Below are 26437 nucleotides of genomic sequence, written 5' to 3' on the forward strand. Positions count from 1 at the left end.
GTCTAACTGATATACAAATTACATTTGTATGTCCGCATGTTGTCTTTTATTTTATCTTTTTCTAACGAATACGTTATAAAGACTTCTCTTCTAGTTTTATGACTTTGCCTCATGTTTATAGCCTATGCAACTGCTGGGTTACAGGGATTATATCTTATTATACCCATCACGCTTACCGTGGTACAATTAAGTAAAGCTTAATGCATACTTTTGTAACACTCAAAACAAGGAGTGAGAACCGCATGGTAAATATACGGATCGTCTCAAATAACTTTATGTTCATACTAATCATTTTCTGTGTATCTAACCATCTCACTATGGGCGAAATGATAGATAGCGCCTCCAAACTCAATTGGCAAAATGGCATCTCAATCGATCACAAACATTCCACTGATCTTAGAAATCGATTCTACATTGATCGATTCGGTCCAGTAGAACAGCTGTAAGCTGTAAAACCCAACATATGTTTCAGCGGTTGCATACTAAAAGTTCTATTACATGCATACTAAAGGTTCTATTACACGGCTCACTTTCATTCGACTGACAAAAAAAACAGCTGATTTCGTTTTGTTTTCCTGAGAAGGAATAGAGCACGCTTTAATCGAAAGAAAGTAACATGTGCTATTTTGAAAAGTGATTTTCATATGTTAGTTTTATTTGTATCACACGACATGTACAACTATACATGTGCTTTATTTGAAATGCCATAAGACAACTACATGCCGTGTAATAGAGCCTTAAGCATTACCATGTGTTTTTTTTTTGTATTATCAAACAGGTTATAAATTGGAGTTTGTGTCAATTTAGTGAACAAAAGTTTGTGCTTTTCATTCAAAAATGCACGAAATCTTTTTTTGAATCGATAGTACGGTCCATATAATTTAATGTTGGAAGATTATTTCATGCAAATGTTGATCGCGACCGCGCCTCAAATGGTCCATCCACTAAGTCCAATTTTGGCAACTTTAACATAGCTCCACATAGTTGGGCAAAACAAGGCGTAAAATCGGTCATTTTGGGCAAAAAAAACATCTCATGGCCTAAAAATGAGCTTCGTCGGTGAACACAAGAAGTGGTCGATGAATTCGATAACTTGCAAGCGTTGTTCATTTGTCAGACGGTTCATGGTTAAATAATAGACGAAGCTGAAGATGTAAGACCGTGAAGCAAAACACGAAACTTGCGTGAAATCACCCTTTAGATACAACCGCAGGATGGGAGTATAGTAATCTAGTTATTCCGGTTGCAACACCTGGAAATATTGATCTGAGACCCTATAAAGTGTACATATTCTTGATCGTATGCCTGCCGAAATCACGATCGAGGTCGGACGAATAAAGCTAATCACTTCAAAATTTGCAAATTTATTTCTTACTGATGTAGATCATTGGTGATTGCAAATGGACCAGATCGGTTCAGATGTTGATATAGCCTTCACATAAACCGATCCATCTTTTTGACTTCTGACTATAATTTTCACAATGACTTCGCCTACGACCTCCAACATCTGTTTCACGTGGTCTGAAGCGGTCTATAACCAAAAATAGCTCCCATATAAACCGATCTCCCGGTTGTATTTATTGAGCCCTTAGAGGGCGCAATTCTCTTTCGATTAGACTGAAATTTTGCGCAAAAACTTCCTATACGACCTCCATGACGCAGATGATTCATACCTAGAGATGAGCGATGGGTAAATACCCAAAAGATATTTACCCGGTATATTGGGTAAATTGGGTAAATACCCGGGTATTTAAAATTTTGCAAATATCTTGGGTATAAAAACATTTTTCAAACAATTTTTGATGATTTAGTATTCTTTGTATATGAACCTGACCTTCTGATCTCATAAAATCGGATTTAAGTTATATATAGGAGCTAGCACGAGCCGACGGGTTACCCACTGAACTATTTAAGACCGGAGGCGACACGCTGATAAGGCGTAAGCACCAGCTTATCTGCGCAATCCTGCTAGAAGAACGCATACCCGATGATTGAAACCTCAGCATACCATGTCCCGTACACAAGAAAGGAGAGAAGACGGAATGTGCCAACTACAGAGGAATAAATCTCCTCTCCGTCGCATGCAAGATACTCTCGAGCGTACTGTGTGAAAGATTAAAACCTTAAGTCAATGTGATAATTGGGCCCTATTAATGCGGCTTTAGACATGGTTAATCCACACTACACCAGATATTCACACTGCGCCAAATCCAGAAAAAAAACGCGAGAAAGAGAAATCAACACCTACCGTCTCTTTGTTGACTACAAAGCTGCCTTCGATATCCCTTTACGTTCGAAGGTATTTCAAGCCATGTCTAAGTTTGGTATCCCTGCAAAATTAATAAGACTCTGCAGGATGACATTTGCTGATAGGCGTTTCTCTGTAAGAATAGGAAAGAATCTCTCCGAACCATTCAATACCAAACGAGGTTTCAGACAAGGAGATCTCTTTAATATCCTGCTGGAGAAGATTATACGAGATGCAGATGTGAATAGATATGGCACACTAATTACAAGAGAACACATGCTACTCGCCTATGCCGACGACATCGATATCATAGGTCTGTCACGGGAAGTAGTAACTGCAGCCTTTGAAAGAATCGAAAGAGAGACAGTGAAAATGGGTCTGGCAGTAAATGGAGATAAGACGAAATGGATGGTTTCAACTCCCAAAAAGCCTTGCACAACCGAGCAGATAAAGAAAATGGAGAAAGTTGGGAATCACAACTTTGAGATAGAGAGCGAAGAATAATACTGGCAAATATATGCTACTTTGGATTAAGTAAGCAGTTTAGAAACAAAGCCACCACTCGACAGACAAAGATTACACTATACAAGACACTGATACTTCCCGTGTTGTTATATGGTTCTGAGGAATGGGTACTTGTGTAAGCAGACGAGGCAGTTCTTAGAGTGTTTGAGAGAAAGATTCTTCGTAAAATATATAGACCAGTTTGCGTTAATGGATAATATAGGCGACGTATGAACCACGAGCTGTATGACGACGATCGCATAGTTACACGCATCAAAATACAACGGCTGCGTTGGCTAGGTCATGTTGTCAGAATGGATGAAGAAGCTCCAGCAAAGTAGTCTTTCGAAGGCAAACACGGTGGTACACGCAAACCAGGAAGACCAAAAGCCCGATGGAAAGATCAAGTGGTGGGAGACACCTCCGAACTTGGTGTCAGAGATTTTAGAATGAGCGCAGAAAATCGAGGCGCTTGGAACGCTATTCTACGTTCGGCTAGTGGAACAAATATTCTGTCATAGCCAATTAAAGAAAGAAAGAAGGCCGCTATATATATTTATTTTGAATTCTCGGGTATAGAACAGATCGATGTGATATTTGGTTTCTCAATGGTGAAATCAGATGCAATTGGATTCGATGGCATTGCCACACACAACCCACATTTTTAATAGTATTTTAACTAGGAGTTCATTTCCGGTGGCATGGAAGTACACTAAGGTTATACCCTTACCCAAGAATTCCAGAGAGTTTCGGCCCATTTCCATTTTGTGTTTTCTGTCGAAAGTATTTGAAAAAATAATGTATAGGCAAATGTTTTCGTATATAAATGAAAAATCTTTTTTAAATGAGTAGCAGTCATGTTTCCGACTGCTTGCTTTGGGCCACTCAAAAATTTACTCCTCTTTGGTTAAGAATATTGTTGGCAAAGTCATATATTATACCTAGCCTTCTCTTCGGTTGTGAACTGTTTGCTAACTGCGATTCTCAAAGCAGCCGGAAGATCGATACGATCTATGATCGATACGTATGCTATGTATATGGTCTTCGTCGCCATGACTCCACATTCCATTACTCCAGATCTTTATATGGTGTATCATTTCTTGACGTGTTGCTCATGAGGTCTTTGACCTTTTATACACAAGCAACATCTCATTTATTTGAGATATTTAAATTTGCAAGGTCGAACCGAGGAAATCAATTGATACCAATGATACACCGTAGCTTAGCCTCTCAATGGCATCTATTCACATTCGCCGTTCACTTTTGGAACTCTCTCCCGCATGACCTTCAAGCTATCAGTAGCGCTGTAACTTTCAAAGGTAAATTACTAGATCACTTTAGGGATTCTTGTTAAGGCTTGTTAAAAATAAATATGTTAAGTTTCTAGTACAGATTTGTAGAAAATAAATAATTTATAACAATATTATTTATATTCTTGTTTGATTGCTCAAATTTTATTCCTATTTCTATTTTGTTAATTTTAAATTTCTCTTACTATGAATGTTTTACTTTTATATTAATTTATTTATAATTTGTCTAAACATTGTAAACTTTAAAAGGACCAACTCTCGTTCTTGTTGTAAGGGTGTCAATAAATTGCAAATATACAATATATAGACCGATCTCCAGGCTTTAAGTCTTGAGGCAATAAATTGGTAATTTTTCATCCGATTTCGATGAAATTTAGCACGGTGAGTTCTGGTAGACCCCAGACCCATTTCTGTGAAGTGTGGTTCAGATCGGACTATATTTGTATATAGCTGCCCTATAGACCGACCGTTCGATCTCCCGATAAAAGGTATTGGGGCCATAAAAGATCCCTTTATTAGCTGAAATCGATGAAAGTTAGCAGAGTGTGTTCTAGTATTTACCCAATATATACCCAAGCTTTGGGTATCTACCCGGTAGAAACCCATGATTATTTTGCGGTATGAATAGAGATACCGCAAAATAATCATAAGACAACATAGTAATAATTTATAGATTGAATCGCGCAAGTTCCAGTCCATAGAAGTCATAATTTGTAATTCGTTTGCAGTTTTGGTATTTATAAGCATCGCCTGATTTACACTTATAGAGCCATAGGTGTTACAATTTTGTTCTATTACCCATCTGAACATTTCTACTGAATCTATTAAAGTCGATTGAGAATTGGACACATCGTCTATATAATGTTATAGCCCAATTTACACTTATAAGGTATGTTTATAATATAGTCGCCACCGCCTTACTTTTGCTTTAACTCACTTGTTTCATACTGTAGAATTACACTGGTCAACCCAACTTTTTTAATTGCGTCTCAAATTGGTGCGTAATTTGCAAAAGCGGCAATAGTTTTTCAAGGGCCGTCACACCTAGAGATTTCTGATGATGTCCCGTCATCAGGGAAAGCCATTACGTTCATAATACCCATGAGTAATCGAGAACCTCTAACACAACACAAACCACTATATAAATAATCATCCCTTTTTATTATACATGGTTGCGAATGATTACTATTCTATAATTATGCACACATTCGTCCTACGCCACCTTGGCCATTCTTGTTCCATATCAATATACATATGTATTTGGAAAATAACACAACAAACAATAACAGAAAACCCCGCACGGATTCTAACAGAAGAGTTAAAAAAGAGAAGGCACGTGTATCTGCTTTTTGAAAGTTTACAACGAAAAGTAACCAAACAAGAGGGGGAAGTGTCCCCCTTTTGGGTAAAATTTTCGGCTTATTTTAATTCATTCATTTCAGGTGTATGGTGTATTGAGCAATATTACTGACAAGACTGCGAGCATTATTCTCGTAGAACATTTAAAATAAAAATTAGCATAAAAAATGTTTGCTAAAATATCACTTTTTATAGGTTGTTGGCAAATTCGACTATAAACTTTCATTTTAGGAGGACGATGTCAAAGAAAAAATGTTCTCTATTAAATTTGACTCATGTCACTGAACAACGAAAATCTAATATATAATATGTATTATGATAATATCGATATTAATTTTGCCAAAAAACATAATATGGCGTTTTCAACTTTTTTGCTTCAATTTCTGTCTTTTTTTTCAAGTTGGTGCATCAAAGTAACATAAAACTTCATTTTAGACGAATTATGTCAAAAGAAGAAATACTCGTCATCAAATGTTTACAAGAAGTTTCAAATAAACTACGTATTTAGAAATTTATAAATTCAAGCAAATTAAAGTATAAATTTGCGTATTTGATGCGAAAATTATTTATTGACAATCTTAAGGGCTATTTTAATGCGTGTTCAAATTCAGCCAAAATCTCCAACAATAGAGCACTTTGGGATCATAGTGTCAAAGGTAGAAATATTTGATGTCAAATTTAACTATGAGTCAGCAAAGAAATGAAATCTGGCAATATTATATACTTCACATAAATACCGCCAACAATATATGTCTAAAAACAAGTACCTTAAATTTTTGTAAATTTCGTATTTTTCCGAATTCATTGCATAATGTCTCCAAAATCTTCACTTTAGGAGGACAATGTCAATGAAAAGAATATTCTAAAGCGTCTTTTGCCGATATCAATCGATATTTGCTTGATACATATTATATATACAGGTTTTCGTTGATCAATAACTTGTAGTGAACATTTTTTCATCTTTGAAATCATCCATCTAAAATGAGAGTTTATAAGCGAATCTGACACCAACTTAGAAAAATACTGCTTTAACCTTACAATGAACTTAACAATTTTACTGATTTCTGGCTTTAGGTTAAGTGTTTGGTTTGTATGTGTATGGACCTACAGTAGAATTTTATAGCGGCCATTTTTGTAGAACATTGTAATCAGACATAAATGCGTTTTAATAGAGTTTTTAGCCCTTTTTTAAAAAAGGAACCCAAAAGGATTTTTTTTGTGAGTCGCTCGAGGGTTATAATATTCTAAAAGAATGTTGCTTGCAGTCTTGCCAGAAATATTTCTAAATACACTATACACCTAAAATGAAAGGATTTCGAGTAATCGTAAGTCGAAAATGTAAAAAATTGTCCAAAACTTTCAAAACGGGTGCACACGTTTATTCTTTTTTTGTTTCTTCCTTCAGAATTTTGTTAAACAGTATAAAAGTTTACTAATCAAATCGCCACCCTATACATAGCACGCAATTCTGCATTCTGATGTCTCAAAAGATGCAAAACGTTTTTTCCCCTTCCTTTGCATATCTTGAAATGGTTGTAACATAGCAAGCCACCAACCATACCATACCATTTTGGACTCTTTAAATCTACTTTAATTTTTTTAAATTTCTATTAAAAAAATTCTTCATTAATTAATTGGAATATTTCTATACCCCTAACCAATGAGGAACTAGAGAAAAGAAGAGTAATGGTGATTTCTATTTTGAACAAAAATTAACACTAATGTTGCACTTATACGGGACAACATTTTGCAAATGTCGCCCCAATCCTCTCATAGTTGCTGGGTTTTATTTAGGTACTGAATGGACAAGCCGTGAAGGGCAAAAATAAAATAAATTCTCTTCCTCTTGCATACAAGATACTTTCGGGAAAGTCCATGGCGAAACAATTACAAATCACAAATCATATGGTGCAATGCGCCATATCGTCATCAAGATGTCATTTCAAAAACAAGTAAAAGAGTGCTAAGTTCGGCCGGGCCGAATCTTGGGAACCGACCACCATGTATTCCGTTATAAATTTATACAAAAAAAAATTTAGTTGAACGGCATAATTTTATTCTACATACCAAACTGCTATCAAACCAGCAAAAGTTAAAGCTTCTAGAAACCAAACAAGGATAAGCGAGAGACCGGTTTATATGGGAGCTATACCAGACTCTAACCAATTTGGGCCGTACTTAACACAGTTGTTGGAAGTCTAAACAGAACACTACATGCAAAATGTCAGCCCAATCGGACAAAAATCGGCTCAAGAAGTCAAATCGAAAGATCGGTTTATATGGGAGCTATATCAGGTTATAGACCGATTCGGACCGTACTTGCCAAACCGAATAAAAATTACGGCTTCCAGGGGCTCAAGAAGTCAAATCGGCAGATCGGTTTATATGGGAGCTATATCTAAATCTAAACCGATATGGCCCGTTTGCAACCCCATCGACCTTCATCTATACTAAGTATCTGTGCAAAATTTCAAGCGGCTAGCTTACGCGTTAGGACGCTATCGTGATTTCGATAGACGGACGGAAGAACGGACATGGCTAGATCGACTTAGAACGTCGAGACGATAAAGAATATATATGCTTTATGGGGTCTTTGACGAATATTTCGAGGTGTTACAAACTGAATGACTATATTAGTATACCCCCATTCTATGGTGGTGGGTATAATGACATTGTTGTCAACTCAAACAAAGAAACTAGCGCTCGCGTGTATACGTGTGCAGGTAAAATGAGAGAAAGAGAAACACAAACAAAGAGAACGTGCAAGAAAATGGTATTATTTACTATGAATGTAAACACAGAATTGACATCTTAATACCGTCAAACTGGCCAGCTACTGATCGGCTTTTTCAGCGGTTCGCGTAAGACCACCTTTTTAAATCTACCTTGGTGAAAGTCTAAAATCTGTGCGTAAGATTATAATTTAGATCCAACGACGTAATTGGGTCTCTTTAGACCTTGTACATCTATCATGGATCAGAAATTCACCATGCCGAATCCAGGAAAAGACCTCGAAGAAACAGATTGACACCATCTATATGTTCGAAGGTGGTTAAAGCCATGTTTGATTTTGTAATACCTACAACATTAGTACGCTTTCGCAGGATAACTAGGTGTTTCAAATCCATTCAATAGTAAACGAGGTTCTCAGACAGTATGATGACTTATAGTTGCGATCTTTTTAATATTTTGTTAAAAAAGACTATAGGAGATGCAATTTGAATAGGCATTGCGCACTTAACACATGACCAAACATTCTGCCGGCCTATACCGACTCATTCGATATTATCAGTTGATCATTGTAAGCGGTAATTGCAATCTATTTAAATTCGACAAAGAATCAGTTAAAGTGGGATTGGCATTAAATAAATATAACACATAGTTGATGGTTTTAACGCTCAGAACGCCCAGTAAACCCAACCAAACAGAGGAAGTTGAAAACTTCTAATGCATTCATGACTGACAATAGATGACTCTCCTCCAGCCCTCACTGTTGAGAGACGGGCAACTTACTTTGAGAAAATCATAAACTCTAGCTTCCTCTGCGCCACAATAAATAAAACGTAAGACACCAGTTTGACAACTATAACTTTTAAATGGTTAGCGACTTAATACATATAGTGGTAGCAAAAATAATAAGGGCAACCGTCACTGTGAATAATATCGAACAAAAAGAGTAGGAAACCTCTTTCCCTCCGTAAAAGGCTGAACCGTGGATTGTAAACGGCGAACTTAAATTTTATATTATCTTCAGTGAATTCAGTTGGAAAATATAATAAGGACACTTATCGCGAAGTTTACACAACTGAAGAAGAGAAAAAAAATCAAAAAATAATCCATTCAATACCCATTCAATATCCTCTATGGTAAATAAAAGAAGGAAAAGGGAAACTTCACACTGGCTTAATTAAAGTTCAGTGTGCTGATCTCGAAGAAAAAAACATTTTATGTCGTTCAAAGAACCACAACAGAGTTTATGTTCGCGAAATACAAGTAGGAAAGAATGAAACATTCATATAAATTAAGAATTAATGGGTAGAAGGTAGAGCTGGCAAAATATCGATGGCACTATCGATATTTAATTTTTTGACTGAATATCGATGGATATTTTTCCGATGGATGCTATCGGAAATTTTTTTTTTTTTTGCAAAATTAAACAATGCAACACTAAATGTATCTTTTAAGATGCATTGCGCCAATAGAGGGCTCAATTTTTATTCGAATAGGTTAACATTTTGTACAATGATTTCTCTCATAACTTCCTACCGATTTTATTAGTTTTGGTTTTTTTTTTTGGTTAGTTCCCATTTTTGCTTTAAATATGGGAAATGGTAAATTAACGACAGTATCGATATTTATTATTAAAACTTTCAAAAATATCGAATGTTGGGATTATCTACAGTTTGTCAGCTCTACTAGAAGCCCAAAAAAAAATTCCATTACTCGCCAAAAAAATATAAACAAAAATCGACTTATTTTTGCCAAGCAGTACCAATACCGTTCAAATTGAAAAAAAAAATACTTTGGTCAAACAAAACTAATGTTAATTTGTTTCTTCATGAGGTATAACTTACGTATGTACGTCCACCCAGGACCGAAGAATATAATCGTTAACACACCAAGAAGACCATGAGACATAATTGCGTCTCATTGATGAACCATTTTCTGGGTTAGGAATAAAATGTGTGTGGATTACGACGATATCTTAAGAAATAAATAATAATTGAGTGCCATTCCTTAGCTTACTTCTGATTTTTCGAAGAATATCAAGTTTTCTAAAGGGTGTCATTTCACCTTTTCAACACGGTTTTGTAAAGGGCAGATCCACATCTTACCTCATGGAATGGAAAACAGACAGACATTATTTATACTGATTTTAGCAAGGCGTTTGATGTTGTGACACGCAGGATTTTGCTTCTTAAAATCGATGTTATGGGTTTTCCGACTGCTTTTATAGATTGGATGTCATCCTACTTAGACGGCCGTAGGCAGAGAGTACTGTTCAATGAATCTTTTTCGAAGGACATCATAGTTTCTTCTGGTGTACTACAGGGAAGTCATTTTGCCCACTACTTTTTGTTTTTTTATCTAAATGATCTTCCTAATGTTATTCGTTTGTCTAAAATACTAATGTATGCTAATGATGTGAAACTTTTTATTCATAAGAATTCAACGTACTTGCAGTACGATCTACACTCTCTTGTCAATTGGTGCAGTGCAAATGGAATGCCCCTTAATTTAAAGAAATGTAAGAAATTGTCTTTGTTTAGATCCCAGCCTATACTTTCGGATTTGTTCATTGGCTCGTACAAACTAGATAATGTTGATTCGTTTGCTGAGCTAGGCGTTATCATAGGGTTGCCCAAAAAGTAATTGCGGATTTTTCATATAGTCGGCGTTGACAAATTTTTTCACAGCTTGTGACTCTGTAATTGCATTCTTTCTTCTGTCAGTTATCAGCTGTTACTTTAAGCTTGCTTTAGAAAAAAGTGTAAAAAAAGTATATTTGATTAAAGTTCATTCTAAGTTTTATTAAAAATGCATTTACTTTCTTTTAAAAAATCCGCAATTACTTTTTGGGCAACCAAAAGATTCTAGATAACGGTTTCATCTACACATCGCTTCTTGTGTTTACGACCCAACCAAAAAAAAATTAAAATTTGTTTTCTTTTTTATAAGAATGAAATCATTCGTATACCTATGTCCCAGAAATTAAATCAATGAGATCTGTTTTTGTCACATACAATTTACCGTTTCTCTTGTTTCTAAAATCCGATTATGTTTAGCTTGGCCGAATCTTATGTACCTTCATTGTTATGTTCTTCGTACAACTAAAATATTTTAAGCTGAAATTAAAGGCTAATTCAACAAGACAAATCTTGGGTTTATGCGTTGGAAATCATAACAGAAGTCTTTGTGCACAAGTTTAGCTAAATCGGATAAGATATGCGCCTTCTAGAGGCTGAAGAAGTCAAATAGGACGATCGGTTCAGATGTGGCTCATTTGCAATTCTAACTGGTCCTCTCTTGAGGATGTCTTTGGGCAAAATTTGGAACTATGCCGAAATTCGATTAACCCCATCCCTTGCTGCAGGTAATACAGCATATTTCCATTTTTTAAGGAAACATTTAACATGTTTAGTTCCAAACAAGTGACCATATCAAATCGCTAAGTATAAGTCATAAATTTTGTCCAAGTTTTCAAGTTCCTTATTTGAACTTCGCGCATCTCAATTGCCGAAGTGTAGAGAATTTGCTGGCTATTTATGAGTAAAATGCGATAATTTATATTGTATATATATGTATATATATATATATATATATATATAGATATAGATATAGATATAGATATAGATATAAATATTTATATATATGTATTTACAGATTCTCTGGGGGTGGCTAAGCCACCCCCCAGGACCCCTCTAGCAACGCCAATGTGTTTGATATTACAAATGTAGGATTGTATGCAAGTTAATAGCCTTGTTTGTTTCGTTTATTTTTTTACTTTATAATTGGGATTAATTATCCTAATTATTGATCACTTTGTTATTAATTTGTTTCACTTTTCTAAACTCAACCCACCATTTAAAATAAAAAAATCCTTAATATGAAGAAAATTGTTTTCTCCAAAGGGAATGTTTCCTTAAAAAGTTGGAAAATTTATCGTCTTTGGCTCGAATCTTTAATTTGCAGAGATTTTTGTTCCGATTTTGGAAAGCCTATCGCGATCATCGAACCTTATTGAAAACCTCTGAGGCGTCAAAAAGCAAAGATTTGAAATTTCCTTTATGGTTTTTTTTCTGTGTTTCTTTTTTATACCCTCCACCATAGGATGGGGTATACTAATTTCGTCAGTCTGTTTGTAACACCTCGAAATATGCGTCTAAGACCCCATAAAGTTTATATATTCTTGATCATCTAAAATTTTGAACTAGCCGTTTCCGTCCGTCTGTCTGTCCGTCCGTCTGTCTGTCGAAAGCACGCTATCTTTTGAAGGAGTAGAGCTAGCCGCTTGAAATTTTGCACAAATACTTCTTATTGGTGTAGGTCGGTATTGTAAATGGGCCAAATCGGTCCATGTTTTGCCTTATAAACCGATCTTGGGTCTTAATTTCTTGATCCTCTATAGGGCGCAATTCTCGTCCAATATGACTGAAATTTTGCATAAAGAATTTTGATATCACTTCCAACAACTGTGCCAAGTACGGTTCAAGTCGGTCCATAAACTGGTATAGCTGCCATATATACTAATCTTGGGTCTTGACTTCTTGAGCTTTTAGAAGGCGGAATTCTTATCCAATTTGATTGAAGTTTTGCATATAGTGTTTTGATATCACTTCAAACAATTGTGAGAAGTATGGTTCAAATCGGTCCATAACCTGATATAGCTGCCATATAAACGATCTTGGGTCTTGACTTCTTGAGCTTTTAGAAGGCGCAATTCCTATCCGATTTGGCTGTAAATTTGCACGTGGTGTTTTGGTATCACTTCCAACATTTATGCGATGTATGGTCCAATCGCTCCATACCCTGATATAGCTGCCATACAAACCCATCTAGGATCTTGAGTTATTGAGCCTCTAGAGAGCGCAATTCTCATCCGATTTGGCACAGATCTTGTTCAACGGCTCTCCCATGGCCTTCAACATACGTGTGCAATATGGTCTGAATCGATCTATAGCTTGACACAGCTCCCATATAAACCGATCTCCCGATTTTGCTTCTTGAGCCCCGAATCGGACTATAAATTGATATATCTCCACCTCCTTCTCCGTCCATATTCATTATTCTTTGTTTGTCTAAAAAGAGATACTGCGCAAAGAACTCGTTAGTTTTTAATCACGTTTTTCCTTTCTTGTGTTGTGTGAACTTCACAAACCAATTTAAAGAGCTTTTATTTTTAAAATCAACTGGTTTTCCCTCCTCTTACTTACAAATGGAATTTAAAAGTAATAACAACATTTTTATAAGTGTCCCTTTAAATTTTGCTAAATAAATTCACAGCAGATAATACCAAATTCGCCATTCAACACTGATTATTATCAGTTTCAGCCTTCTGCAGAAGTAAACATGTTTTCTTACTCTTTTTTCGTACAATTGTTGTCCTTATTATTTTTTCCACCACTGTATTTTCCGGTAGCATATTAAACGACATTAGTTTCAAAAATAATTGGCCCCTAAATGCTACATTGAAATAAGTAAAAGTTCAACAGGAAGCCAACTTTTGACCACATATGATCACCAAGGTAAGAACTAAGCACATTGCGTTTGTTTTCGTTTATTGTAATATCTCTCTGCAAACTTATTTTGACAAAAAAATGTACCACTGTACACAATGAACATTTCTTTGCAATTTAAGTGATCTTTGTTTTTTTTTAAGATATACAAAGAATTCTTCAGAGTTCAACAATTCACTATTGGCTGAAAAAGAAGAAATTAGTAATGCTATCAAGCTTACAAAAATAAAGCAATAGACTGATCAGAAGAAAAAAGCTTTTCTGAATCGATTTGAAATCGTTGTTTTTACTTGCGGGCTACTCTGGTAATATCTAAATGAGAAACCAAATTATCAACTGAACTCATTTTAAAAATCATAGAACAAAAAAATGTATCGTTATTCTATGGTATTTATTTATGAGCTTAAAATTCGAAGGATCAGACAGAATTTGAAAAAGAATACAAACTAATTTTCTTGAATTCGATTCTTAACAATAATACTTCATTCATATCCAAAAGGTTGCCCACAAATAAATTTAAATATTGCAATATATTTATTGTTGGTAAGCGGTGAGTGGTTAGGATATGCAAAAGCAAAAATGTCTCATAAATATGTACACTTCATGCTTGGGTATTATCTAAACTTTAAAATCAAAAAAATATTTAATATTTATGAATCAATAGATTGAAATTTTGCAATGATTTAAAATTTGTTGAGAAACGGCCTATTTCCACCTGTAATGAATCCATGACTGGCAATAGAGGACTCACCTCCAGCCATCACTGTTGAGAGACGGACACACTCCTTACTATGACGAGGGAATTATACAGGGCCAAATCACGCAGGTAGGTCTCCACTATTATCTAAGGTATTAGTCTAAATATACACTATATAATAAAGCCATTTATTTTAAGCATAGAGGTAGCAAGTGGGACGGATTGAGAACATATCGCGTATAAACTTCAAGAATGTCATAATAAAAAAAAAAAATTCTATAGATTTTTTTTTAGCTTAGCACTTCAAAACTCATTTAAATCCTCAAGACTGATATTTATATTTGAGGCTATGTCAAAATATTGTCCGATATAGTTTAAAAGGGAACTAATCACTCTCTGATATATCTCTACCACATTTTTATTCCAAAAAGTGAAATGAAAAAAAATATGGTTGCTTCATATCTATCGAAATTCTAAAACAATAATCGGCCCAAAACAGGTTTTAATTGATTCGAAACAATTAAAAGATGGAAGAGGTGCCTAGGGAACTCATCGTTCATTTATATTTAAATTAATGTTATGGTGAATTTTCGAATTTTTGTCACACTAGCAGCAGTGCTTTTCATTGCTTTTCAATAATTGGTGGCATGTTTTAATACATTTTATATATCTAATAATAGTAGGGTGATCAATAAACCGGCTTTTTCCTAAACTCGGTTTTTGAACTTTTAGAAATATGCGGTTTTTGAAAAACCGGCTTAAGTTTTTGAGATTAAAAAAAAAAAAAACGGTCTGCAGAACCGTATTAAGGCCAGGCAATTGAAAACATATCTCAGTTCCTGGGTTCTCAACGTAGACCCTCAGGCCCACTCTGTCATCTAACTTTGATACATTTGCGTAGCATGGATTCCCAGATGGCAATCCTAGGCTTTGCCGCTGGAAGCAGTGCATCGCACTTGATCTCAAATATCGTCTCAGGCATCCGATCTTTTCCTTTCAGGTTTCCTATCGCCACCTCGATTATACCGCGATGGTATGAACTGCTCCTATTCTCTATCCATTCTCCCTCCGCCTTAAATCTCATAACCGCATTGGCTGCCTCACATCCGTATGTCTATGGGTCGGATATCTAGAATAGTCCCCAGTGCCCTGGTGGACGTGGTGCTCATCGCTCCATCTATGTCAAGACAACATACTCCTGTAGAATCAATGGACTATCCTCGGATTCAGGCCCCATTTCGAGCCTACGGCCCTTCTACATAGTGCCCAACGCCATTGAATGTGAAACTTCCATTTCAGTTTCCTGTCCAAGATCACGCCTAAGTATTTGACCTTGTCAGATGTCGAAATCGTTCTATTGAGGAAACGTGATGCGTCAAATTGGCCCACCCTCGTCTTCCTCGTGAACAGACCGATTTCAGTCTTCTACTCCTATGAAGTATTATAACATCGTCTTCGCAGCAGACCGGTTCAAATGCCTCCACAGTCAGCATCCATAATAGGTTTAGTAACTAATCGGTTATTATTTTGAAAGAAAGAAACCGATTTATCAAAAATCAGAAAAAAATACATTTTCAGTCCGCCAGTTCGAAGTATTATTCTAGTTTTTTAATAAAAAATCAACAAATTTGTATGGCACATAACGCCCATTTGAGTAGAAAGAAAAATTGCACTCAAAATTAACATCTGGTTATCTTTACAAAATAAAACAATTTGAAGAATTTGAGTCATATCTCTTTTTTAGAGGCGAAACTAATAAATTGGGCATTGGCTATAGTAAAACATTGTGAATTTGAATCTTTCGCATCCAAATAATAAACAACGTAGGTTTGTTAAACCAAGCCCAACGTAGTTTCGTACAACTTCGAACCCCTGAACCCTTCTGAGCCCCGAAATCTTCTATCTCTTTCTTAACTAGTAGCTGACATTATGACAATCTTGAAGGAACACAGATATATGTATATTTATGGCATTAGTACTAAAATTAAGGAAGAATTATTATTTACAATAATATTGCATGTCTATTCCTAATAATCGTACAATTATAAGGTTTATTTGTATTGCATTATATATATTAAGGATTTTTCTATGATAGCTGGGTTGGGTCATGATTGTAAAAGTGCTATATGGTATTCTTTTTAAATAATATTGCTTATTACCCAAAAAACCCTAATATCAAATGTTGTTCCCAAAAAATCCTTCTAATAAAAATATAGAGCTCACATCCATAGTTCATGTAAAATACATATAAAACGATTATTCCCCTTATTTCTTAACAAGCATATGAATTAGTTAAACCCAATAATGAATTTTAATCATTTACCCTCTGAAATTTGCCTCATCTGGTTTAGTCAAAAATCCTGCACTAATGCAAACAGCAACGAAAAGTGCACAAAACAACGTTTATAACTATTACCAGCTACAAAACATTTCATAATTGGTCAACTTTGCTCTTAAACTAGTGAATATTTATTTAATTGCCAGACGACAACTTATCTATAGCTACTCTCCGAAACATTTAAGTTCTTATTTGGGATTCGGTTTTTGAGCACTCAAAGGATTATAACTTCCTTTCTCTTAAATCTTTGTCATATCACTTAATTGTGAAACAATTCTAACTTTTCACTGCCTCACTTCTCAATATACCTTGTATAATTTCTAATAGAATAGGTGATGTCAAGGAATTTAGGTTTACAAAGTGCTTAAGGTTATTTCACTATTTTAAAGTAAAGTATATTATCGCACTAGCACTAAAGATTTGTTTGTGATTAACTTCAACTACAACGATAATTTGGAGTTTTTACAAAATAAGGAAGATCTGGGTGAAATGATATAATGAAAACTTAAAGTGTTAGAGATGGCACGGATCGTTGCATATCAATCAGTTGCCACTGTTGCGTGTTCATTCATTTAAAACAATGCATTGCTTCTGGGGCCAGGATTGATGTACATCGATCGAAATGTTGTAAAGGACAAATATAGAGAAATAATACAGTAGAACTTGTTAAGGTTAGAAAAAAAGCAAAAATTTACTTGAACGAGTGTGTCCTCGAAACATCCAACAACAGGCTTGACTTTATCGCTAAAGGTGAAGATGTTCACAAAGTCATTTGTACCTAATGTATCAAGTATGGTATTTACAACATGCTTTGCGATATCTAGCCTCTGCCCCATCATAGAGCCTGAACTATCCAAGAGGATAATAACATCCTTTGGACTTGTGGCCGCTTCCATGTACCATGGACGTAACCGGCAATCATATAGATCAACCGGTTCCATCTTCCATTTCGATGCCGGGAATTGACGCATAAAGCCGGTCGAACTACCAAAAAATTGCCACGACAGCGTTGGATCGTTTTTATAATTATCACGAAATATCTGATCCAAATTTTCTGACCATTCAATGGCTTTTATTGTGTCCAATGCTAGATACGATGATAAGAAAATAAAGCCAATCGACAATTAATTAATAACTTTAGTGAAATTTCTCATTTAATGTACGAATATGTGTGTACATTTAACAACCAAGGATGTTCACAATGACAGATGACAGCTGATACAGTTAATAAATGAAATAATTAAAAACCAAAAACACATAAAAACGCAAAAACACACACAAAACTAGTGTCTGTATTTTGGACATAATGTTTGACATTAAGTACGAGCTGTAGTAGATGTGAAATGCGCAGTGTCAAAGCATTGAAAGCCATTCCTCGGACTCCCATCAAAATCATTTCGGCAATCGTGCTGGCGAATATTGTCTTCATGTTTTGAGTTTGTGGCAACAATAAGTCTTGGATTAGGTACATCAGCTCCGCCAAACACGTTTGCGGAATAATTTCAGATGAGAATCCTACCATTTGTTTATAATTTTTTTTTTTGCTATTGTCAGAATCGTGTAGAAATCATGTGCTTTTTGTAGCAACATCAAAGGGCGTGCTGATAAGAAAAATAATATTTCTGTGTACTTATTTCAAGCGTTAGTAATTCAAGTTTACCATGTCCATTTTAGTGAAACGGCAAATGCGAATTGCATTTGTTGAGTTTTGTCACCTCATTGTACTTTATATTGCAATAAGTTGTATAAGAGCAAATTTCAATGGGGGGATATGAAATAAAAATCAATGGGGCATATGAAATAAAAATTATTAGTTTTCAGCTTTAAAATTGTAAAATGGCATTGCTATCTTCAAAATTTTAAATAACGGAAGCAACCTTCTGTTTCAAATATTGAGCGCTCATTCACAACTGACTCCCAACTTCTCATTTTATTTGAAAAATCAAATTTTTTAACTAGGTTAAAAACTTCTCGCATATCAATGAGTGCGGTCCGATTCAACTTTAAGCTCAATGATTAGGGGCCTCCTTTTTATTGCCGAGTACGAACGGCGTGCCGCAGTGCGACACCTCTTTGGAGAGACATTCTACACGGCATAGTACCTCACAAATGTTGCCAGAATTAGGTGGGGAAAACCAAAGCTGACAATTTTTTCTGATGGTCTCGCCAGGATTCACTGCCAAATCGCCTGCTTTTTCATTCCCCCTTACTCCGCTAGGGCCCGGCACCAAAACGATGCGGATTGTGCCATCTTCAGAAAAGGCATTAATCTCCTTCATACACTCCAAGACTGTTCGTGACCTTAACGTCCTGGTTGTTATTGCCTGAAGCACTATGGGCGGATACGGAAAACTGTGGCCAAAATTCGAGAAAACCCACATATATGCTCCGATTTTGATGAAATTTGAAACAATTACAGAAGACATATTGCATTTTAATTTTTTGACAGTAAGACACCCTGTAGTGGCATAAGTGGCTTAAAATTGAGCATTTTTAGCATCGTTTATATTATAGGACATAACTTTTGACATACAAGACCAAACTACAATTTTTCTTGTATCGAAAGAACTCCTCGAGATGAACAAAATAATGTCCAAAATAAATGCCTTTTTATGCATTATACGGGAAAAATTAGCTATCATAAATATTTGCCCGATTTTTAACTTTGGTTTGTTGAGCACATCTATCAACCAATCTTCAGGAAATTTGGCACTGACTATTTTCTTAAGACTCTTAAAAAAGCCGATGAATATTATAGAAATCGGTTTAGTTTTAGATATACATCCAATATATATGAACGACGGATTTTCACTTTCATAGCCATTGCAAGCAGATTAATAATTCAATATTCCCGAAATTTTGCAATGAGTTTGGTAGATATCGGTTCAGATTTGGATAAAGCCATATATATGTAGCACTCAAATTGCAGTTATAGATCCGTATTGTGGATCTATAACTGTAATTTGGGTGCTACATATATATGGCAACTATATCCAAATCTGAACCGATATTTAAGTATATCGGTTCAGATTGTTGTGATTTTAAAACTTTGAAATTTATGGGCCAAGAAGTAAAATCACAACATAGGCTTATATGGGAGCTATACTTAAATATACATGGATACGGCTTATAAACAGTTTTCAAAGAACTGCTCTCTCAAAAAGGATCTGTGCAAAATTTAAAGAGGATACCTCTCTTCCCTTTCATGTTATAGTGATTTTATTAAAATACGGACAGACATGTTTTTGAAGCTGTTAAATCAGAAAAGTGACTGCATCAGCCAAAACCCACAAAAGTGCACAAATTCCTTTTGGTATATGACAAAAGGGACTTTGCTAAATATATTTAATTGAAATTTTGGTTAACGGTCGGCGACGCTAAGCTGTATATCAAATTATTTTGGAATATAGGATGAAAAAAAAAATGGTATTGAAAAAAAAACATTTTTACCACTAAAAATATTTTAATTTCAAAACCAACATTTTGTAAAAATTCTAAAATAAATAGAGAACAAAAGAGTATCGCAATTTTATATATCTAAATTAGTGAATACGGTCAAAAAATTCTTAGAATTTGTGAAGTTTTATACAAAAGAAGTAAAAATGTGTTAAATATGGCAGTGCCGAACTTTGGATGCCCACCACCATGAATTTTTAATCATCCTATTTTTTTATAACTCCAGTATCCATGGTTGTATCTAAACAGGGGCTGATCTGGATCACATTTGATTTAGGTCCCAAGAACTCATATACAAGTAACAGTTTCAGCGAAATCAGGCAATAAGTCTGCCTTTTATGGGATTGAGACCCAAAATTGGGAGATTGGTCTATATGGAAGATATATATATATAGTTTGATCTCGATTAGATGTCGGGAGGCTTAAAGCAACTCACTGTTTCAAATTTCAGCGAAATCGGGTTTATGGCCCTCAGATCCTTTATCGGCAGATCTATATCCAAATATGGTCCGATTTGGCCCGTTCAAGAAATTAACCTGCGTGCAGCAAAAATACGTATCTGTGCCAAATTCCAGCTCAATATCTAAATTTTTAAAGGCTGTAGAGTGATTACAACAGACGTACGGACAGACACACGGACATCGTTATATCGTCTTAGAATTTCACGATGATCCGAAATATATATACTTTGTAGGGTTGGATGGGATACTTCGATGTGTTGCAAACGGAAAGATTAAATAAATATACCCCCAATCCTATTGTGGTGGGTATAAAAATTTGGGTATTTTGTTGAATTTTGGACATGCCCGACTGACCGTCAATATGTTTCGTTCATATTTTGAAATAAGAGAGATCAATACGTGCTTAATGCAATTTCATAAGAAAAATTTTAACATATGAAACATCAAAAATTTCTTATTTTGGCCTTTTCCATTTCCTCCCATAGTGTGACGGCTAGTTTACTATCCGTAAAAATGTTCACACTAGACGTACTCGAGTGAAAACCACACCACTTCACGAATTCCGTGATTGCCCGGATCTCTGTCTGCAGGATCGTACTATGGTCAGGCAGTCTAAAACAGATCTCTGTCCCTGAGTTCTCAATGTAGACCCCAGGCCCACTTTGTCCTCTAGCTTTGATCCCAACCATTTTTTTTAAATGAACCATTTTTACTTTTAATTTAAAGAATATCCTATTTGTCAGGCGTTTTTGTGTCTTTTATGAAGGTACAATGTTGTCGTTATTCTAGACTCGAACTGCTAATATCAAACGATATTTTGCCTTTCATTAAAAGATTTTTCTTAGAATATAAGACGGAAAGTTAAGAATCTATGGAACTTTCATTTAAGATGCAAATATTTCAATATAAAATAAAAAATCGTTTTCCATAGGCAATGTTTCCTTAAAAAGCCTCCATTCTTTTAAGATAGGACGACTTTTTTTCAATGTATGTATCACTGATCTATGTGCATAAAATGTGGCGGTAATGATCAACATTGCCAATGTTGTTTTACATTCAACATTTTTTATATCTGCTTTTTCCTCAAATTAAGACTTAATTATTTGCAATCGTTCTTCACTCCAAAATTGCTCTCATCTTCCCAGAAAGTGTAGAATTTTTCAATCCAAACCTTTTAGGAACCTTTTAAATGAGATAAGAAATAATAATAACTTTGGTCGAAAGTATTGGAAATGATTTTGAACCAAAGAGACTTCAACCAGCCTCATTACTGTTATCATGAAATTTCATTGATATCATATAAGTGTTTCTACGTATATATGTGTCGAAATGCGCCCATATCGTTTATAACTATGATATAGTCTCAATCCAAACCCGATATTTACAGAATGTTGATAGATAGAGAGTTAATTTGGCAACTTATTGCAATTTTAAAGTACATGTTTAATCCCAAAACACATTTTCGCATTTACCGCATACGATATGTAAACAAGTGTAACAAAAATTGTTATAGGTGATCGTGTGGTAGAAGAAAAGGAAACAACAAATAGCTCGAACCTCTATCGTAGACATTCGTTGGCACATGCACTGAGCTGACACTCATATTAACTGGTGTGTTAAAAAATTCCTCTTTCGGTGTTAGAACAATAGTTTTAGGCGTTACAAATATTTTTTCAGCGCCCGCATCCTCCAGATCTCGTGGTGGCTTCGTTGGTATTGGTTCGCCTGGCTCAATCATTTCTTTTGAATTGTAATATGAAAAGAGTTGATCGGGTTTTTCCATTTGATATGTTAAGGCGGTATTTTCGGCGGTATCCATGATGCGCTAAACGATTCGGAAAATTTATATCTCATTTATAAATATTATAAATTATGTAAAACATGTATTTCGTTTTTTTGGAGTGTGATTTTAGTTTGTAGATTCAGACTTACGCGCACGGCACTTATTTTCGAGTCCATCATTATCTTGATTTCATTAGCCATGTTTTCAACAATTTTAGCACCAGATCTTGTAACGACCTGGGCTTGTTTAAAGCTCTGAAAAAAGAAAATAAATTATTTAATTTTATTTTTTTTATTATTGATTTTTTTCGCAAATTATACACACAGATAAAAATTATTTAAAAACCAACAACTTCGGTCGCAAAACCGACGACGAAATTTGTTAATTTTTCTGTAACAATTTATTTTGAATCTCAACGACCCAAAGTATAATTTTGTTGTTAGAAGGCACTCGCCTTGCAAGCAAACATATAACAACAATAACAATATTATTCGGCCGGGCCGAATTTTGGGAACCCACCATGGATTCTGCTAAAAATTTATACAAAATCAATTTAGTTTGAAGGTCAAAATTTTATTCTACATACCAAATTTCTGTCGAACCAGCAAGATTTAAAGCTTCGAGGAACAAGGATAACCGAGAGGCTGATTTATATGGGGGCTATATCAGGTTATAGACTGATTTGGACCGTAATTGGAACAGTTGTTGGAAGTCGTAACAGAACACCGCATGCAAAATTTCAGCCAAATCGGGCAAAAATTGCGGCTTGTAATGACTCAAGACGTCAAATCGGGAGATCAATTTATATGGGAGCTATATCAGGATATTGATCGATTTTAACCGTACACAGTGGCACAGTTATTGGAAATCATAACAAAACACTATGTGCAAAATTTTAGCCAAATCGGAAAAAATTTAAATTTTTTGTCTGTCCAGTCTCTTAAAACCTACTTCATTAAATAACGTCTTCAATTCTGCTAAAATTTATTGAGAATTTTAAGTTTGGTAGTCGGTTTTTTCTAAAAGTTATTTTTTTCTATGTATTTTTAAAAAAATATAAGCATGTTCTATAAAAATTTAAAAAAGTGAAAATTTGCCAGATTTAGAGCTGTTTTCAAATAGAAACTGAAGAAAGGCAAAAATATGTTAAATATATTTGCCCATATTACAAGTGTATATTGGGGGAGTTCGTTATATGAAGGCTACATATAAATCTGAGGTGATTTTGTTGGACTTCAATTGAAGTGATTAGATGGGTAATAAAACAATGCGCACTAAAATTTCGGCCTTATAGGTGAAAGTCGAGGGATGCATTTATATAGGAGCTATATCTAAATCCAACTCGATTTTGTGGAAGGAATCTGCAGATTAGTAATAAATCTATCCGTATTATGTTTCGTGAAGTTCGATTAAAAATAAAAGTGGGAGATTTTAAGCGAAGTTTCTTCTTTTAAATCTTATAAATGACTGGAATTTATTTTACTTTTTAAAATTTAATGGCATCTATAAGTTCAAATTTGCATAACTGATATTGACTGTTACATTTTCTCCACGGTTATCTTTGAAGAAAAATTAACCGTTGATTCCACCAACCCATAATCCCAATCAAACAGTCGTTTTTTTAGAATGTATCGGTAATTCTTGTACAGCATCACCCCAAATGCGACAATTGTGCTTGTTTACGTATTAATTATCCCAGACATAAAACTCGTCGCCGAACACAATTTTTCTATAAATCAGTGGATTTCCTTGGATCTGTTGTCACGGAGCACGAACTTTAATAATAAATTTCAACGATTTGCAGTCGTTAGGTTAGGTTAGGTTTAAATAGCAGTCTGCCATCAGACTCACTTAGACGTTTTCGTCCATTGTGATACTACAGGAACAGAAGAAGGATAATGCCTTCTAGTTCCTACCGTTGAACCAACCAGATCGCTTTAAAAATCCCAGTAACTTGCGAATGTTCACATCCGCTAAATCAAACAGATTCTCATAGAAATGAGAACCTAAAGTGGAACTCCTTACAGCTAGTGCGGGACACACACACAGAAGGTGTTCTATAGTCTCTTTTTCTTCGATGTCCTCACAGCTTCTGCAAAAATTGTTCCTGGCGACCTTCAGTCTGTCAGCATGTTTTCCCATTAGACACGGACACACTGACTGAGATGTCTGTTGTAGCCAATGACAGCAAAGCAGTAGACCTCTTCAAGTCTAGATTAGGCCACATAGTTTTGGAATGCTCACAGCCCCCTCTTTGTGACCATCTATCATTCGTTGTCCTTCGGGCCTGGTCCTGAAAACTTAGCTTACATGTCGCTAGAGGCATACCCACAGATCCCAGTATCCCTGGAATATGTAGGGTAGTTCCTAGTATCGCAAGCTCATCCGCTTTACAATTCCCTAGGATATCTCTGTGGACCGGCATCCAGAACAGGTGAATTTTGAACTGTTCAGCCATCTCATTGAGAGATCTGTGATAGTCGATGCTCTTAATTAAATACTGAGTGCCAATGATACACGAGATGACAAGGCGAGATATTGGCGCCTCCAAATAACCAATGGCCAACATTAGCGTCTGTTCCCAAGTTAGGGGCGGCTGGAGGCGAGCGTCGGATCTTGGAGCAAGCGGCTCGCCACAACGAGCGATACATGTGCAATCCCACAAAACCCATGCGGTTGGGGCGCTGGGCCAATGACCCACCCCCGGAAAACTATGAGAACTACTATGAGGAACAAAGCAATAGTAAAAACAGACCCCCCAACGTTGACGACCCACGCAAACGAAAAAAGAACCATGACTTGCGGATCTGCACCTGGAATGTCCGCACTCTTTATAGAGAAGGAGCAGGCGGATGTATTAGAGAAGTACAAGGCAGATATTACCGCCTTACAGGAAGTGCGATGGACTGGCAATGGCGTCACTACAACACCAAACGGTGACGAACTATACTATAGCTGCCATAACACGAGGCATGAATTTGACTGGGGATTTGTGGTTAGTCGAAGACTGAAACACCTAGTCTCCAGCTTTACTCCGGTGGATGAGAGGCTAGCCACAATCCCCATAAAAGCCAAATTCTTCAACATCAGCCTTATTTGTGCCCATGACCCGACGGAAGACAAAGACGAGCAGACCAAAGATATTTTTTACGAGCGCCTAGAGAGAGAATATGACCGCTACCCCGACCATGATATTAAAGTCGTTCTGGGAGAACGACGGAAGACATTTTTGGTCCAGTCGGAAAGTTTAGCCTCCACGAGATAACGTCCAGTAATGGGTTGAGGCTGATAGATTTCGCCGCGGCAAAAAACATGGTAGTTAGTAGCACCAGACTAACATAAACATAAAAATATTCACAAAGCCACATGGCTGTCACCCGATTAAAACACGAGAAACCAAATTGATCACGTTGTGATAGATGGAAAGCATTCATCCAGCGTGTTAGATGTACGATCGATCCGTGGAGCGAATATAGATTCGGATCATTACCTTGTTGCAACAAAGGTTCGCACCCATTTGAGCAAGGCGAAAAAAAGTACGATCTGACACTGCATGTAAGCTGGACATTGAAAAGCTTCAAACACAACAGATGCAACGGCACACTCCACTGCTCCAACTGCTTGATGAAAGCTCTCCTTGTTCCGATGATATAATGGCGCAGTGGCAAACTATTGCCCACTCCATGGAAAATGTCGCTAAATTCGTATTTGGGTACCGGAAGCCTCCTCCAAGAAACCCATGGTACGACCTTGCGCGTGTCGAGATGCTACTGAAGCCAAGAATGCGGCATATAGAACAACCCTGCAATCAGTAGCAATGCGCCAGATGAAGGAAAGGTATCGGGAGAAAGCAGAGAGGAAAAACGTCTATTCCGCAGAAAGAAAAAGGAAATGAAAAGACGTGAGTGTGAGCGAATTGAGATGTACAGGAGTCAGAATGAAGTCCGGAAATTCTACCAAAGAATTAAACATCAAACCGATGGCTTTGGTGCAGGCACATCCACCTGCAGAGACAAAAAAGGAAATCTGGTAACTGACACAGAT

At 35.9% G+C, this 26437-nt stretch overlaps 1 protein-coding gene across 5 annotated transcripts in view; it reads right to left on the minus strand.

Moving 5' to 3' along the window:
* The window catches only part of LOC106089140 (voltage-dependent calcium channel subunit alpha-2/delta-3), a 172083-nt gene that overhangs the window by 131681 nt on the left and 13965 nt on the right, over nt 1-26437 (minus strand). For all 5 annotated transcript variants that reach the window (XM_013254920.1, XM_013254919.2, XM_013254918.2 and 2 more), the window contains exons 3-5: nt 22543-22647; nt 22168-22435; nt 17389-17780 (exon numbers count right to left, since the gene is read on the minus strand). In XM_013254920.1, coding sequence (XP_013110374.1) covers nt 17389-17780; nt 22168-22435; nt 22543-22647 — 765 coding nt within the window. The remainder of the gene's footprint in view (nt 1-17388; nt 17781-22167; nt 22436-22542; nt 22648-26437) is intronic.

Source organism: Stomoxys calcitrans, chromosome 1, assembly GCF_963082655.1.
Source record: "Stomoxys calcitrans chromosome 1, idStoCalc2.1, whole genome shotgun sequence".
NCBI classification, from domain to species: Eukaryota; Metazoa; Arthropoda; class Insecta; order Diptera; family Muscidae; genus Stomoxys; species Stomoxys calcitrans.